At 56.7% G+C, this 14,079-nt stretch overlaps 4 protein-coding genes across 4 annotated transcripts; 2 read left to right on the top strand and 2 right to left on the bottom strand.

Moving 5' to 3' along the window:
• The first annotated feature begins 66 nt into the window (after positions 1-66).
• On the top strand, positions 67-2,510 carry BJ171DRAFT_67689 (velvet factor). Its single transcript, XM_053115810.1, has 6 exons — positions 67-423; positions 629-783; positions 1,011-1,703; positions 1,885-1,973; positions 2,071-2,299; positions 2,504-2,510. Exons 1-5 carry the CDS (start codon positions 418-420, stop codon positions 2,208-2,210), a joined length of 1,083 nt encoding a protein of 360 aa, XP_052961684.1. The 5' UTR covers positions 67-417; the 3' UTR covers positions 2,211-2,299; positions 2,504-2,510.
• Positions 2,511-2,605: 95 nt separating this feature from the next.
• Positions 2,606-3,211, bottom strand: BJ171DRAFT_482258 (uncharacterized protein; the record flags this gene model as incomplete). Its single annotated transcript, XM_053108948.1, has 1 exon — positions 2,606-3,211. The coding sequence occupies one exon, from the start codon at positions 3,209-3,211 to the stop codon at positions 2,606-2,608; it is 606 nt and encodes a 201-aa protein (XP_052961683.1).
• A 1,297-nt stretch (positions 3,212-4,508) lies between these two features.
• BJ171DRAFT_574680 (uncharacterized protein) lies at positions 4,509-8,516 on the bottom strand. Its single transcript, XM_053113719.1, has 5 exons — positions 7,479-8,516; positions 6,467-7,243; positions 6,085-6,185; positions 5,320-5,922; positions 4,509-5,198 (listed from the first exon to the last, which is right to left on the bottom strand). The coding sequence occupies exons 1-5, from the start codon at positions 8,337-8,339 to the stop codon at positions 4,736-4,738; spliced, it is 2,805 nt and encodes a 934-aa protein (XP_052961682.1). The 5' UTR covers positions 8,340-8,516; the 3' UTR covers positions 4,509-4,735.
• Positions 8,517-12,180: 3,664 nt separating this feature from the next.
• BJ171DRAFT_67656 (uncharacterized protein) lies at positions 12,181-13,699 on the top strand. The gene is made up of 2 exons (XM_053115809.1): positions 12,181-12,381; positions 12,745-13,699. Exons 1-2 carry the CDS (start codon positions 12,233-12,235, stop codon positions 13,280-13,282), a joined length of 687 nt encoding a protein of 228 aa, XP_052961681.1. The 5' UTR covers positions 12,181-12,232; the 3' UTR covers positions 13,283-13,699.
• The last annotated feature ends 380 nt before the right edge of the window (positions 13,700-14,079 follow it).

The raw sequence follows: 14,079 nt of genomic DNA, 5'->3' as shown, positions 1-14,079 counted from the left end.
TGTCGCGCTGAATCATCTGGGACTTTCGCGAGATCCGATTTGTGCGGCTGGGTCTCGGCTCCGGACGTAAATCGCTGTTGTCCCTGTCACGATGCTGACCCTGATCCACACGGAGAAAATGGAGATATTGTGTTTGCATCAGAAGCCCTGGGAGACTTCGGGTCGTCTGAACTCCTGTGACGGCTGTGGTGTGTATCAGCGCTGCTCCTGTTGTCTCCAGGAGAGGCGGAATCAGCCATACTGATCTATGACCCCCGTCTGGAGAGGCTTGAACGCCTCTAGCTCCCTTGGATGGCCATATAAACCGGACCCAGCACGGTGCGTCGAGTCCAATGTCCATATCTTGACTCGATTTCGAGCGACCGACTGGTCCAGCCTGAATCCTCCTTTGGTACCCGCACCTCTTGGCCACTTCTAATGATGGTATGGCCATCAAACCAATCATATCGCTCTTACTGTCCCATCATTGGCGTCTACATCTCGACACGGCCCCCTGTTCGGCTTTCATATCTCAAACCATCGGGCTGCCTGTTCCCGCCTCAGGTCCTCCATCACCACTAAACCGAACCCGTCCAGTTCGCCCGCTCCCACCACTGACCCACAGGTTTCGCTCCACTCGTCCACACAGCCCGGCGACCGCCCGCATTATGTCCTGCAGATCGTCGACCAGCCTGAGCGAGTTCGTTGCTCTGGATTCGGCCCCCAGATGTATGGGCGTCCAATCAGTCCGGCCCCGATCCTGCAACTCTTCCGACGGGGACCTGGAGGAGCCCTGATTTCAGAGCAAGTGTTATGCCAACCCATGCTTGTGAGCCTTGGAATCTCTGGTTGTCGCCGTGGAGACAGAGCCAAACCTGCTTGAGCCGCCACATAGGCCCATCCTGGAGTCGTCCATGATCCATCCGGTCTCTCCCTCCTGCCTTACTCCATCACCACTACCACTGGATGAGCATCCACTACATGGCTGATATCACCGTTCGTTACTGATGAGTATCATTTGTCCCTTCTAGCCCCTCGTCGATGATCGAAGCCTCAGGCTTTGTTGTCCATATCCAGCTCTACTCTTCTGATGGCACCGCAGATCTATCTCTTGTTGTCAACCCGATACGTCTCAAGGAGGCAGTTCCTGTCAATCCAGTTTCCCCAGCCCTTCTCCTCAAAGACATACCTGCAGGGTCCAACCCGGATCCCTGTGTCGCTTGGACCCCACCCCCAGATGTGGAATCGTCCGACATCCACATGCTTGAGAACGAAGCCAAGGCGACTGTTTCCCTCCCACCAAGCCCTATTCCGAAGGCTTGGTTCGCAGGAAACGAAGCATTTACTCAAGAGGACCTCAATACCGATGGGGCAGCCTCCCTGTCTATCACTTCCCGGTCAGCTCCTCACCCAGCCTGGTCGTCAACATCGGTGTCGACGGATCAATTCCATGACAGTAAACGGAGCCATAGCCGCCACCGAGCCAGCGAAGATTCAGTCGGTCTATATTCGCATCTGGGTTTGAGCTCTCAAGACCAGAGCATGAAGCGGTTGCTTCCATTTGCCCAGCCATCGCTCTTTGGGAACTTGGTTTCCTCAAGTATTTTCTCCAAGAGCGCCGACAGCTCCAAGGCTGGTGTCTTCTTTGCGTTCGACAAAGTGTACATTCGAGTTGAAGGAACATATCGTCTCAAGTTCACCCTAGTCGACTTGAGCGATCCTCGGTAAGTTGAAGCAATATGCGACAGAGACAAACTGGGGGACTGCCACGGCCAATGATATTGGCAGGGCTGATATCTGGGCTCCAGCACCAAGACGGATCCTTGCCTCGACACTTCGTTATCGATTCGGCGGGTGCCAACGCAATGCCGTCCAACTGATCCTGGATTGCCGAACCTTCACCAGTTCCCTTGGCACTGGCTGCTCGACAGTGAGCACGGTCCTATCCGACCCCTTTGTATCCCATGGATGGAAATCCTTTCCTGGAATGATAGGTGAGGAGCAATCTTGCCTAGTCCCTTAATGATATCAAGCCCCACCGACGCACAAAGGTTGACACCACTGTTTACATTCCTTCACCTACACCACCAGAGCCTTCATCTGTTCTCAAGACCCTCGCTCGAGGAGGTGTCAGGGCGACTAGAAAAGTGCGAAACAAGAGGAATGGAGCCCGTGATACCAAAGTTGTTGAATTCGCCACAGCGACCAACCTCTCCATTCCGACGAGCTGACCCTCTGTCTGCCATCTGTTTCGCCGTGTGTACTCGCTGTGGCCCGAGTGACTCTGAACCAAGCTTGTACACCGAGGAATGAGCAACATGTAAGGTGTCTGGGCCGGGATAGGGCCGTCCACGACAAGTATGGCTCATCGGCACACTTGAATAGAAGATCTGAGCCACCCAATACTCCAAATGCAGAACGAGATGCCTGAGTTCCACCAAGACCTGGATGGAATGCGACAGTGTGGAGCATGTGCATATCGCCCATCACGCTAACCACAGCGCCGGTGCCGATATTGGCCTAGACGAGGAACCATCTCCGCTAGTTCGGGAAAGATTGGACTGATTTATTATCAAGTTACTGGCGGTGTACTTGTCACATCACATAGCTTCATCGGGCTATGGTTCTATTTCCTCAAGATGAGCTTGCCAATCATACCCAGCACCTTCTTCATGGAGCTCGCTGTCAGTCCGCTTGGATATGATCTGGTGCGGTTGATCTGGAGCCATCTCTTGTCATGATCGTGGGTAGTCTCATCCCGGAAGGACAGGATATGGGAAGTGTTGCTACGGGGTTTCGGCACTGATACGACGCACATGCGGGGAGCCGTGCTCGTGGCCGTCTTGGTGATCGAGGGCGGGAAAGAAGGCTGGGATTTGTATATTCCAATGTGAGGCGCCGTCATGCCGGGCGACGGCGCCATCGAAGTAGTTGTTTGAGGTCGAGGAACCAGGTCACTGTTGAGAATTGTGTTGTATGCAGTGTGGAGTTCAAGAGTATCGAGCTCGGAAGGCGCCTTTGAAGCACGAATCAACTCGAGAGCCTCGGCCAAATTGACCTGCTGGGATGTGAGGCGATCAATTTCTTCGATGCTATCCTCATCTGTCCAACTCTCGAGAGTTGAATGCCCAAGGTCATCAGTTTGACTCTCCTCCGCAGCGAAGGAGAGGTCGGAGTAGGACCCGGACCAAGTTGGCAAAGGATTATGAAACTGGATGATTTCGCGAGACATGTTGTCGGAAGGCTACTTGCCAATCTCGGTGGGAGTTGGGCGAGCTTATATAATGCCAGTCGTTCCCGCACGAGACCTGTTGCCATCGCGTGAGAAGTCTTGTCCTGTTCGACTTGAGCCGTTCTGAGGGCTGAGAGGTGCAACGATCGAGCTGACAAGGAACAAAGAACAAGCAGCGGCGAACCGCTGGTCAGGTGTCGTTGACACTGATCCACTGACAGGTGCCGACTTGGCCAAATCTCCATCCACACAGCGGTTGGCTCACAAGCGCTGGTCAGGATGATTCATCGTGGCTGATCTTGGATTCCGCTATCCGGGAAATCCCCTCCATCACCCTGACTCGATCCTGCTGAGATCAATTGGAGCCCAAAACAATCCAGCGGAGCAACTGGTCGCAGCGTGCTGTAACCATCAATATTGGTTGAGCGTAGCGGTCTGTTGTTCAGCAACGTGTTCAAGTTTATCGTCGGGATATTGTGTGGCTGACCGTTCGCTGGTGACTGTTCGTTCGCGGTCAAGTGATTATGACGACGGTGATAAGCAAACTATGGACAATGTGGAGGTATCCGTGTCCAGTTGAGTCGGCGGTATTTGCTGGTATTTGTCGGTGAACTTGATGGTGTTGCCACAAACGGTGTCGATTTGAGCCATGTTGTGTGATAATGTGTCAGCGGCCAAGACCCTCTGTCTGAAGCAGGTGGTTGCATGGTGGAGGATTGATGGAGGCCAGCACGCCGGGGTTTGAAGTTGCTCACTCTGGCCACGGATCTGATTTCGCTCATTCACCCTCCTAGTGAATGCTCGATATGTGCACAGGTGGTTTGCTGCCAGGGTTGGTGTGGTTGGGACGATTCCTGCCGACTTCACAGTCAATCCAAGAAAAACGGGACACTTCCCCTTCCTGGCTTCAGATGTCTGAACCCCGCTGACTGACTGTAGGCCCCAGTGAGCAAGCCGTGAGATTGTTTCCCGTCCTGGTTGGCAATATCTTTGTGTGGTGCATTCACTCGATCCTCTGGACAGTCCTATACTAACTCGATATCAAGATGCTCGACCTTCTCGAGTCGCTTGGCTTCCCGACAATGTGAGCACACCTGGGATGTGTTGAACTCGTTCACCGAGCACACATGGATCTTGGAGACGGATCGGTCTGGTGGTCGTCTCTGGTGGTGTATGAACTGCTCAAAGTACTTGGCAAACCTGAGCCTCCTGGGACTGGATGCGTATCCCTTCCCTTGCTTCCACAAGGCATTCCCAAAGACAGCCACCACTTCGGTCTCCTTGGACATACTTGCTTGGCCATGAATGCAATGAGTGGGTGGGTGTATTCAGGTTCCAGAAAACACACTGTCCCATTTCATTTTGGAAACAGAATAAGTGACCGAAACGAGAACAGCAAGGAATAGTGGTGGGTTGGCAGGCAGAGGCCCGGAAAGCAAAAATAGAATAAAAACGGAGGGTGATCATCACGCGCGCCAGCAGCGCAAGAAAGCAGCAAGTCATATATCGCAAAGACACCAGTGTCTAGTTTCGGGTCACCAGCTTGGCGCCAACAACTTCCAGATCAAGCTGCAAGTATGTTTCGCGGCGGTCGCTGTGAAGATCATGTGGGGCTTGGTTGCCGAGTCGGCTGGAGCTGCCTGTCCACTCGCCAACCTCGGCGCTGCCAGGTTGTCGGGAGCCATCCACCAGGGCATCGGGGCCATCCATGAGCCGAGAAGTGCCCAAGAAGGTGTAAACCGACAGCTTGGGGCCGCTTCGGATCTCGTTCAGCCACTCGGACTTGAGAGCTTCGCAGCTTTGGTTGCCTGAGGACGGGGATCTCTGGGAGTTGGCGACAGGTGTCTTCTTGACCGATCGGGGCGAGGGGCGTTTGGGCTGGTTTCGGGACTGCTTTGGAGACAGGCCTGCATAGAAGGGGCTAAGCTGTATGCCTGAGGCATATGCATAGGCATCACTGATGACCTTGCGAATGTCCGTTTTGAAGCTGAGTGCAGTGCAAGACCATCGAACCCTGAGTTAGTCACCGACATGATCGGCCGAGAAGACGCATTTCGGCGATTCCTGGAGCATCCGTCGCTGGCCATTAGTCGATGCAATGAACTTACTCTCCGGCAGATTGCTGGGTCGAGCGAGCGTCTCTGGTTCCTAGCGACTTGGACGAGTCGGTATGCCCGCCCGCGGCATCGTCGTTTTCAAGCCCGGTGAGCAAGCGGAGGAGCTCAGCGACAGGGACGTGTGTCGAATCGTTCATGAGAATATCGATGGTACTGGACTCTGCGTCTTTTGAGTCGATATAGAGTTGCTGCACGCCGCCATGGGAAGTTGCCATGCTCCAACCCTGCAGCAGCGACGTCAAGTTCTTGACGGATATATCGCGGAGTGTGCTAAGCTGACGGATGTCGGCCGGCTTGAGATACGTTGAAGTCAGGAATGCATCCGACGGTCCGTCCTCGCCAAAGGCGCCAGACACAGAGTCACGGCCGATCCGACGCACAATGTCGTCGATCAGCTGCTGCTGTCGGAGCTGAGAAACAGACAGATCTGCGTGGCGGGAGGCTGGCGTCTGGGCGAGTGGTGAGGACGAGACCGAACCTTCGGCCTGGGCAGGGACGGGGTCGAGTAGGGCAATCTTTTGTCCGAGAGAGTCGTCGTTGGCAAAGACTTTGCCATGTTGGTGTGGGGTTGCCTCGAGAGCATTGGTGAATCCGCTGCGACACAAAGCAAACTGCACCGTCAATTTGGGTGCGGGGATATCGGCACCGTCTGGAGCTCAGAGTCCCAAACAGTAGTCTCCGGGTGACTTGGACAGTGATCAACCCCCCCTCCCGCTGCCAACATCGTCACAGCTGCGGCACACAGGCGCCGCTCACCTCCAAAATCCGATTCTGGACGTGTGGCTTCCATCGATACGATGCGGGCTGCTGTGGAGCGACCCGGGCATGAGAATCACGGCAAACGAAAACAAAAATACCTGCGCCATACAGACAGATGAAAGCAAACTTAGTCATCAAAGCCGGAGAGGCAATCGCTGCTTGGCCACGAGGGACAGATCCTCAGAAAGCTCAGGTCCAAGCCAACACGAGCCAGCCATCGGATCGTATCGATAGCTTCCTCGTTAGCGGCGATGGCGGAGGCTATAGCAATGCTGTTGCTGACGATAATGGTGCCGACGATGATCGTACACAAGGCGGACACGACCAGTTCCAGCAGACGCTGGGTAGCTGCCCGGCCGATTCCGATGCACGCACATACCATGAAAAGGGTGCCAACGGTCTTTTTGTTTGCGCCAAGAGAAACACGATCAACGCCGGCACTGCTGCTGCTTCCAGTAGCGGCCAACTTGGCCTTCAGCGACTCGTTCTCAAGCTTGAGCTCCCAGTTCATGCTCTCCAGCTCCAGCACGCGCTGCTTGAGCTGGTCGTTTTCGGAAACAAGTTGCTGGGCGTGGAGCTCAAGCTGCTGCAGGTGCTCGCGCTTGCGTTTGCGCGACTGATCTGCTGCCTCACGATTCTTGATCATGCGCTCCTGCCGTTTGTTGGCCACGAGGGCGACTGAAGGGCCGAGGCAGCTGACCTCGGCGTCCATCGACACAGTGCAGAGATTCGGGTCTCTGTCCGTCGACTCAGTGTCAGAAAGCATCTCAATCTTCACGATGGGGTCGACGATGGGCAGAGGCGTCGTTGGCGAAACGATAGAGGTCGTGGCTCGCTTCTTGAGAGCGGGCGAGCTCGGAGCAATCTCGACAGTCCGTGCAGCCGCAATCGCTGGTGCTGCCGTCTTTGGAGGTGGTGAGACAGCGGGTTTGGATGCAATACGGCCGGACGAGATGAGGGTCGCAGGCACAGTGGCAGCCAGGGTGGGTAGCGGGGATAGCGCAACTGGGGGTCCCGACTCGGGCTTGGGCATCAACACAGGGCGCTGCAACTTCTGCGCCAACATGGCGCTTGAGGCTGAAAGCTCGCTCGTGGGGACAAGCAACTCGGGCTTTGCGGCGAGCAAGTCGGCCTTCGTAATATCCATCAAGTCGGTCTGCCGGCCGATCCAAGAAAATGCCGCCGGTGAGAAAGCAGAGGAAGCGAGAAACAGAACGAGGGATGAAAGAGAGTCAGCTCGAAGCTTATCGGCGCAGAAACGCAGCTGTGGGCGGTGGGGATGCGTCGATCGAGCATCGCTCAGTTGTGGATTGCTGCATTGCAACAGATTGCGCGGTGTGATCTCCGAGGGATCAGTCGCTGTCGCCAGCACTGTGTACATTTGTGATTACCTTCTTCTTCCTGCCGGGTTTTCGCCGCTGCGGCTCGTTGAGGAGTCGCTGGCAGCTTGCCGCGGTGCCGGAGGTAATCATGGAGATCAGGTTGGGAGAAAGTGCAGATACGGAGGGGACGGCGGCGGTCGGGAAGGTCGCCAGCGGGAGCCCCGGAGTGGCCAGGAACGGGTTTGGAGGGAGAGATGAAGACGGCGCCAAGGCTGCGATGGGAGAAGTGGCCATCGAGGTCGGCAGGAAGGACGAAGCCATGGCCAAGTCCGAAGAGACATTCTGCAGCGACGAATCGGCGGCGAGCGACGCAAAGAGCAGGGACGAGTCGATTGGCGGAATTGAGGCGACAAGCGGGTCCGACGCATTCAAGAAGGACGAAAACGACGACCCCAGGGACGCCGCGGGCTCGGACGAGATGCACGACAGATCTGGAGGCGGCGTTGTCTCGGATGTGGGCTCAGAGATGGTGAGCAGATGGTCCAGTGTGGCGATGGGAGGCGGTGACGAATGCAGCGAAGAGCACGGCGACAGAGGCTGGGTGAGAACAGGGATGGTGTACGGGAGGGAGACCTTGGGCGAGAGCGAAGGCGAAGAGCCCAAGGGACGGGACGAGGACGAGGTCGAGAAAGAAGAAGGCGACGGATGGAAGAAGGATGCAAAGGCGCTGTCATCAGAAGCGGGGGTGTCGGAGGGTAAGCGATCGTCCGGAGGCGTGGCCAGCGCCGCTGACGAGAGGAGGAAGCAATCTTCGTTGAGAAAGCAAGACATGAACTCATCCTCGTCGGCAGACGGGGGATCGCCACGGACGATGGCCAGCCCAGAATCCGCGGCGACATGGCCCGACAAGGCAGGGCGATCGAGAATCATGGAGATGGCTGGGAGAGCAGAAGCTTGGCAGGCGAGTACAACGGGGATTCGAGCACGGGCGAGATGCAGAATCCGGTGTCACTGCAGAACGGACTGCAAAGATACGAATCCGACGAGGGGGGACCGAAGGCAGGCGGAGGAGGCCGATCGGGGAGTTGGAGGGCCGGCTGGTTGATGAATGAACAAGATGGAGATGGAGCAAGAAAGCGAAGGACAAATAACGGGCGAGGGCGAGAGGCCAGCGAGAGGTCAGCGAGAGCGTCTCTCTGGACGCGCGTCCCGAAATGGCAGGCGGCAAGAGGAAAGCACACAAGGGCCGGTGGCACAGAAACGGGCAGAATGGCACAGAACGGAGCAGAACGGCACAGAACAGCCTTGCGTGACGTGGAGCCCGTGCGCAGCGCACCGGTCCCGTGCCACGCCGCGGGCCAATGGGCGGGCGAGCACACGGGCCAATGGGGGCCGTCGGGCGGGGGAAGCGCAGGGCAGGTGATCTGCGCAGCTGGCACCTGGGTCGATTCCCACAAACAGCCCCAGCCAAACGACAGGCCAACAGATGGATCAACAGATGGAGCGACAGATGGAGCGACAGATGGATCGACAGATGGATCGGCGAGTGGATCTCTGGAGCCAACGGTCGTGGCGACAAGAGTATTGCCGCTCGGTGGCGGGTGCTGCGCTCGGTGTCTCTGGCCAGGCCGGACTTGCGATTGTTCATGGCAGATTGTATATCAAAGTCGTCTGCTTCACACAACCCACCCAAGTCATCCGTGTGGGAAGATGTCCGTTTCAATAAGTTCGCCGTAACGCCCGAATCATCATCATGCCTTCGCCCAGTCAAAGTGACGAACATGCCATCTGCAACAGCATATGCAACAGCATATGCAACAGCGTATGCAACGACACACCAATGTCCCTGCCGCCGTCCTCGCTTGAGCACTGCGAGCCCATACTCCCGGACGAGTGCGATTCGGATCTCGGCCCACCTAACATATACACTTTATTCAGAAAAAAACGGGACAATATAGCCGTTTCCATGAACATGTAGTATGTGCTGTGCTTGCGTCAAGCAAAGCCACAAGAAATAAACAGATCACTTTGGCAGCCTCCGAGTGAAGACCGCCGGTCGCTCTCCGATCTCCACAATCGACCTGCATACTGTGATCATGTTGCGCGCCGCATTGACGTCGCGATTCCACACTGTCCGGCAGCTGGGATTCTTGCAGCTCCTGACAAAGTGGGAATTCGCAACACTGGGCGCATCGAGTCCTTCCAACCGAACTGGCTCCAGGCAGTTGGAGCACACCTGCGAGGTGGTGTTGAACTCGTTCGTCGAGGCCACCTTGATGCCTCCATGATGGTGATTGGGACGGCGTCGGTGGTGCTCGAATTGCTCAAAGTACCGAGCAAACCGCTGCCTCCGAGGGCTGGATGCATAGCCCTTGCCCTGTCGCCATGATGCATTGCCAAAGGCGATCACCACATCGGTCCGTATCGGGGCGTGCTTCAGGACGGCCTTGCACATCCTGTCGACGGCCACTTGGCGCCTCTTGTGGCCCGTGAATCGATGGTGACGGGCCTTCTTGCCAAGGTGGAAGTCGAGCTGCACTCGCAGCTCCGGTCGCAGGACATGGGTGAGATGGACCTTGAAAGCCTCCGAGGACGACACCTTGGGCGAGGGGGTGGTCGACATCCAGGTCTCGATGCTGAGTCGATACTTCATGATATTGTGCCACTTGGTGTTGGACGTATGGCCACACATGTGCTGGTAGTGGCCATTCGAGAATGAGACCACCTCGTCTTGGTGGCCCGGTGCTTGGATGACCGCCGTGAAGATGGAGCCGACTCCAGGATCGATGCCAATCCAAGTGGTGCGATCGGGGTCTGGGTCGCCGATGTGGGCCTGGATGCGCTGTTCGGCAGTCGGAGGAGGCTCGATGGTCTCGGTGTGATCGGTTCGACGCACAAACTTGACGAGGCCGATGGTGCATCCAATGCCATCGGTGCTGATCTCGTAGTTGAACAGCTTCTTGTTCACGTCCCGCTCTTGGAAGAGGGAACTACGCAGCTTGAAGCAACTGCGCCAGAGACGATCCTGGTTGTTGATGCCGTCATCACCTTCATCCTTGAGCTTGTCCCTGGTGAGTCCTAAGGACGATGTTCGTTGGACCAGGAGTTGCCAAAGAGTGACCGTGTCGATCTTGACATACTTGGCCTTGGCAGTGCACAGAGGACCTATCGTGCACACGGCCGGAGGAGTGTCGAGAGCGAGCTGCTTGAGGCACCACTTGATCCTGGATGCCAGCTTGTTGATCTTGGACTTGGTGGTGCCGAGCTCAGACTTGGCCGTGGTGAATCGCTTGTCGTCGGAGGGAATGCCTCGGGTAGTGAGCTCGTCCAGCTTGGCCTGGCGCTGCAGCTCGGTGACTCGGAGGGCGGGCATGTCACAGTCGATCCACTTGTGGACATTGTCGACCATCTTGTCTCGGGCGAGGATTCCCACATGGTGTGAGAGGCGATGGAGGGCCCGGAAGCGGTCCTGGTCGCTGCTGTACCGAAACTCGTCCAGGACGTGGCCAAAGTCTGGATAGAGGAACTCGAGATCGGCCTTGGGTGGAGTCTGCCCTGGTTTCTCGAAGAGCTCGAGACAGGCCTCGATGGCTTCGTGCTTATGCTTGTTGGCTGGGAAGACGGCAGCGCAGAAGCGGCGAAGGAGTCGCCAGTAGGCCAGGTCGAGGTGGGTGGTGCAGTTGGTGGCATAGGCATTGACAGCCAGTGTGAGAGGCTGACTGTGAGCACCATCAGGCAGACGAGGGGCCGGAGGCAGGTCTGCGTGCCGAGTGGTCTGGTAGTCGCGAAAGGAAGCGACCAGATGCTCGTTGTATTTCTCGTTGTCCCTGCGTCGGGAGAGGGCACCGTCCTGGACGATCTTGAAGCATTGGCGGATGAAAGCAGGGGTGGACTTGGAGATGACGGGGACGGGAAGATCCTGCTCGATGCACCGGAGGATGTGCAGGTTGAGCAGCCTGGATGCCTCGAACTGGATCTGGGTCATGGCCTCGACGGTGGCCTGGATCTTGTCGCGGAGAGCGGGATTGAGACAACAGCCATCCATCGTCTGCTTGAAGCAGCTGAACTGAGGGGCGGATGGCCTTCCATCCACGAGAGGGACGACAGAACTCTTGAGGGGCCGGTATTTTGGACACTTGCTGGTGTTGCAACGTTCGTGATCGGTGCCATCGCACTGGCGCCATCGCTTGCCGGTACTCGAGGAAGTAGATGGACCAGGCTCGGTGGGATCGACATCCATTGGATCTGCAGAAGCAGTGGTGGTGAGCGACGGAGCAACAGACTACCAAGCATGCGTGGGGTCAGAATACGAACCAGAGACAGGCTCCGACTGTGACTTGGCTTTCTTGGGCCTGGTAGGCTGAGGCTGGCCATCACCGGTACCCTTGCGCTTCGGAGGCATGGGGGCAGAGGATGCTGGATGCCTGCCAGTGGTACTGGTCAGAGCAAAGACTTTTTTTTATCGTACAATGGCGCGATGATCAGATCAAGGCGAGATGAGGGAAGAAAGCAGCAGGACGAAGGTGTGGCATTTATACCCGAGAGCAGGAGCCCGTCGTTGCGGGCTGGTTGGGGAAGTGACCCTGTTCAAAAATCGCCGAGAGGTTCAAGCCAGGGATTTGAGCGTGAAAATGGCGGCTTGATTGGAGGGAACTCAACCCCAGAAGCGCATCGCTCGCTCAATCAGCCGTGGGAAGACATCTGGAAGCACCCTCCGCACGGCAGACTCAAACAGGGTCACCATCCCGACCTTGAACCCCTCAGACGCATTCAGCGCTGCTGCCTTCCTGTACTGATGCTTCACAATCCCAAAGAAGTTCTCGATGGGATTGAAGTCGGGCGAGGCAGGTGGGGTGAAGATCACTGACCATCCTCGGCGATCGATGCAGCACACCAGAGTGGTTGATGGCAAATGCAGCCGAGACAGACTTGTGCTTCATGTGATTGCGCTGGCGAAGCGGAGCACCCTTCGGTGAGTATCCGTAGAGAGGGAAAATGGATCTCCTGATCCCTGTCTCGTCGACAAAAACGAATCGTCGTGGGTCGATGGAGCGGACCTGGTCCCTGAACTGTGCCACTCGCTCATCCAGTCGCTTGGACTTGTAGAGGTGTGTTGCCCTCTTGTGTGAGAGACCTGCTCGGTGGATGGCAGTGTGGCAGAGTGAGAGTGAAACTTTCCTCTGGAGAGTGGTTGTGTGGCGAATGGTCATGGCCAGCGCGCGATAGCATTGGGTAACAAAATATTCGATGAATGGTCAAAAACCCGGGTGTCCCGTTTTTTATTGGATTGTCTGTAACACCCCATCGCATTCACATAACTACATCCGCATCACAGTCGGCCCCTCGGCCTGCGGTCCCATGCCCGCTCCATGCCCGCTCCATGCCCGCTCCATGCCCGTCCGGTGCTCGCCGTTGAGCCTTGCGGCCGTGCTCCTGTCGCTCTCGGACCCCAACACACCCATTGTTCGTTCCGCCCTCCCGCTCAGTATTTGTGGATCCTGGCCGTCCTCCCCATCTTGCTTTCGCTCTGCCTCCATCTGCACTTGCTTTTTGCACTTGCTTTTGCACTTGTTGCCTCGCCCCACGCTTCTCTCGCGCACTCCTCTCTCGCCTCCAACCCGTCGCCCAACCCATCCCATCGTCTGTCGCTGACCCCGCTTCCTTTGCACGCTCTGTCCCTCCGTTCCATCCGATCTCCAGTGGCTCCACCGTCCTATTTGTTGTCCCGCCGATCCTCCTTTTGTGCTCCTGTTCTCGTTGATGACTATGCCCTTGGTTTTCTCCGTCCTGGATACCGCTGTCCTTCCCATCGCCTCCTCCTCCGCCTCCATTTTCGTTGCCCTTGCCTGCCTTGCCCTGGGAGCCCTGCCTGATCCTGGTTAAGTTGCCCTCCCGCTGCTTTTCCAGTGCCAGTTGTCGCTCCCCCTCCAGCTGTTATCCGCTTTTGTCCATATCGACACTTTGGCTTTTCCTGTCTCTGTCCCAAATCCACATACGTCGTCTCCTTTCCTTCCCTGGACTCGCTCGTTATATCAGCCTCGCTTCATTCCTGCCATCGGACGTCGTCTGACTCGCTGCTTCGTGACCGGTCGCAAATATCCGGCACCTCTGCCCGAAACTCGAAACTCGAAACTCGAAACTCGAAACTCGAAACTCGAAACTCAACTCGGACCTCGCGACCGACATCTGAGCCCTGGTATCCAAGACCCAGTGCCGCTGCCCTGTCCGAGCTTCCAGTGATATACCATCCATCTGTACGTCAACCCCTCATCCTCGGCCTGCAACTAGATATTCAAGCGTGTCCTTCGTCGTCGTCGACAGCTTCCAGCACCCCCGGTCCACGTTCTCAAGTTCAACCAAATCCATCCGCTCTGCTTATGATCCTGGTTGTGTGAATCGGTCGCTCCCTCCTTGTCTTCCCTTCCTTCCTCCTTCGTTGGCCTCCGTTCTGCCAACGTGGTTACGTTCGACGCTTGACGCAGTACCGCCCTGCAACATAGCTCCCCCGCAACATAACTCCCCCCCCTCTACCCTCCTTGCCTTGGATTTCCGACGATCTGATCCATCTTGGCTACGCCGCTCCACAATTTGCTCTCAAGCGCGGAGACTCTGCTTCACTTTCTATTCTGACACTGGATTGACAACTTACATCAAGCGTACGAACAGCCGA

The sequence above is a fragment of the Polychytrium aggregatum genome (genome assembly GCF_025602895.1).
Source record: "Polychytrium aggregatum strain JEL109 chromosome Unknown BJ171scaffold_144, whole genome shotgun sequence".
Lineage (NCBI taxonomy): Eukaryota > Fungi > Chytridiomycota > Chytridiomycetes > Polychytriales > Polychytrium > Polychytrium aggregatum.
Note: the sequence above shows the minus strand (reverse complement) of the source record. Positions and strands in the feature narration are given on the sequence as shown.

What these genes read in the sequence shown, in the direction of transcription:
- BJ171DRAFT_67689 (XM_053115810.1), top strand. An exon ending in GTCGACTTGAGCGATCCTCG is followed by an intron (nt 1,704 to 1,884) that starts GTAAGTTGAAGC and finishes AACCTTCACCAG; the next exon opens with TTCCCTTGGCACTGGCTGCT. An exon ending in ATCCTTTCCTGGAATGATAG is followed by an intron (nt 1,974 to 2,070) that starts GTGAGGAGCAAT and finishes CTACACCACCAG; the next exon opens with AGCCTTCATCTGTTCTCAAG.
- BJ171DRAFT_574680 (XM_053113719.1), bottom strand. Translation starts at nt 8,339, where the DNA reads ATGATTCTCGATCGCCCTGCCTTGTCGGGCCATGTCGCCGCGGATTCT. An exon ending in TCCAGAATCGGATTTTGGAG is followed by an intron (nt 5,923 to 6,084) that starts GTGAGCGGCGCC and finishes TTTGTGTCGCAG; the next exon opens with CGGATTCACCAATGCTCTCG. An exon ending in ACCCAGCAATCTGCCGGAGA is followed by an intron (nt 5,199 to 5,319) that starts GTAAGTTCATTG and finishes CACTGCACTCAG; the next exon opens with CTTCAAAACGGACATTCGCA.
- BJ171DRAFT_67656 (XM_053115809.1), top strand. Translation starts at nt 12,233, where the DNA reads ATGGGATTGAAGTCGGGCGAGGCAGGTGGGGTGAAGATCACTGACCAT. An exon ending in GCGAAGCGGAGCACCCTTCG is followed by an intron (nt 12,382 to 12,744) that starts GTGAGTATCCGT and finishes TCCGCATCACAG; the next exon opens with TCGGCCCCTCGGCCTGCGGT.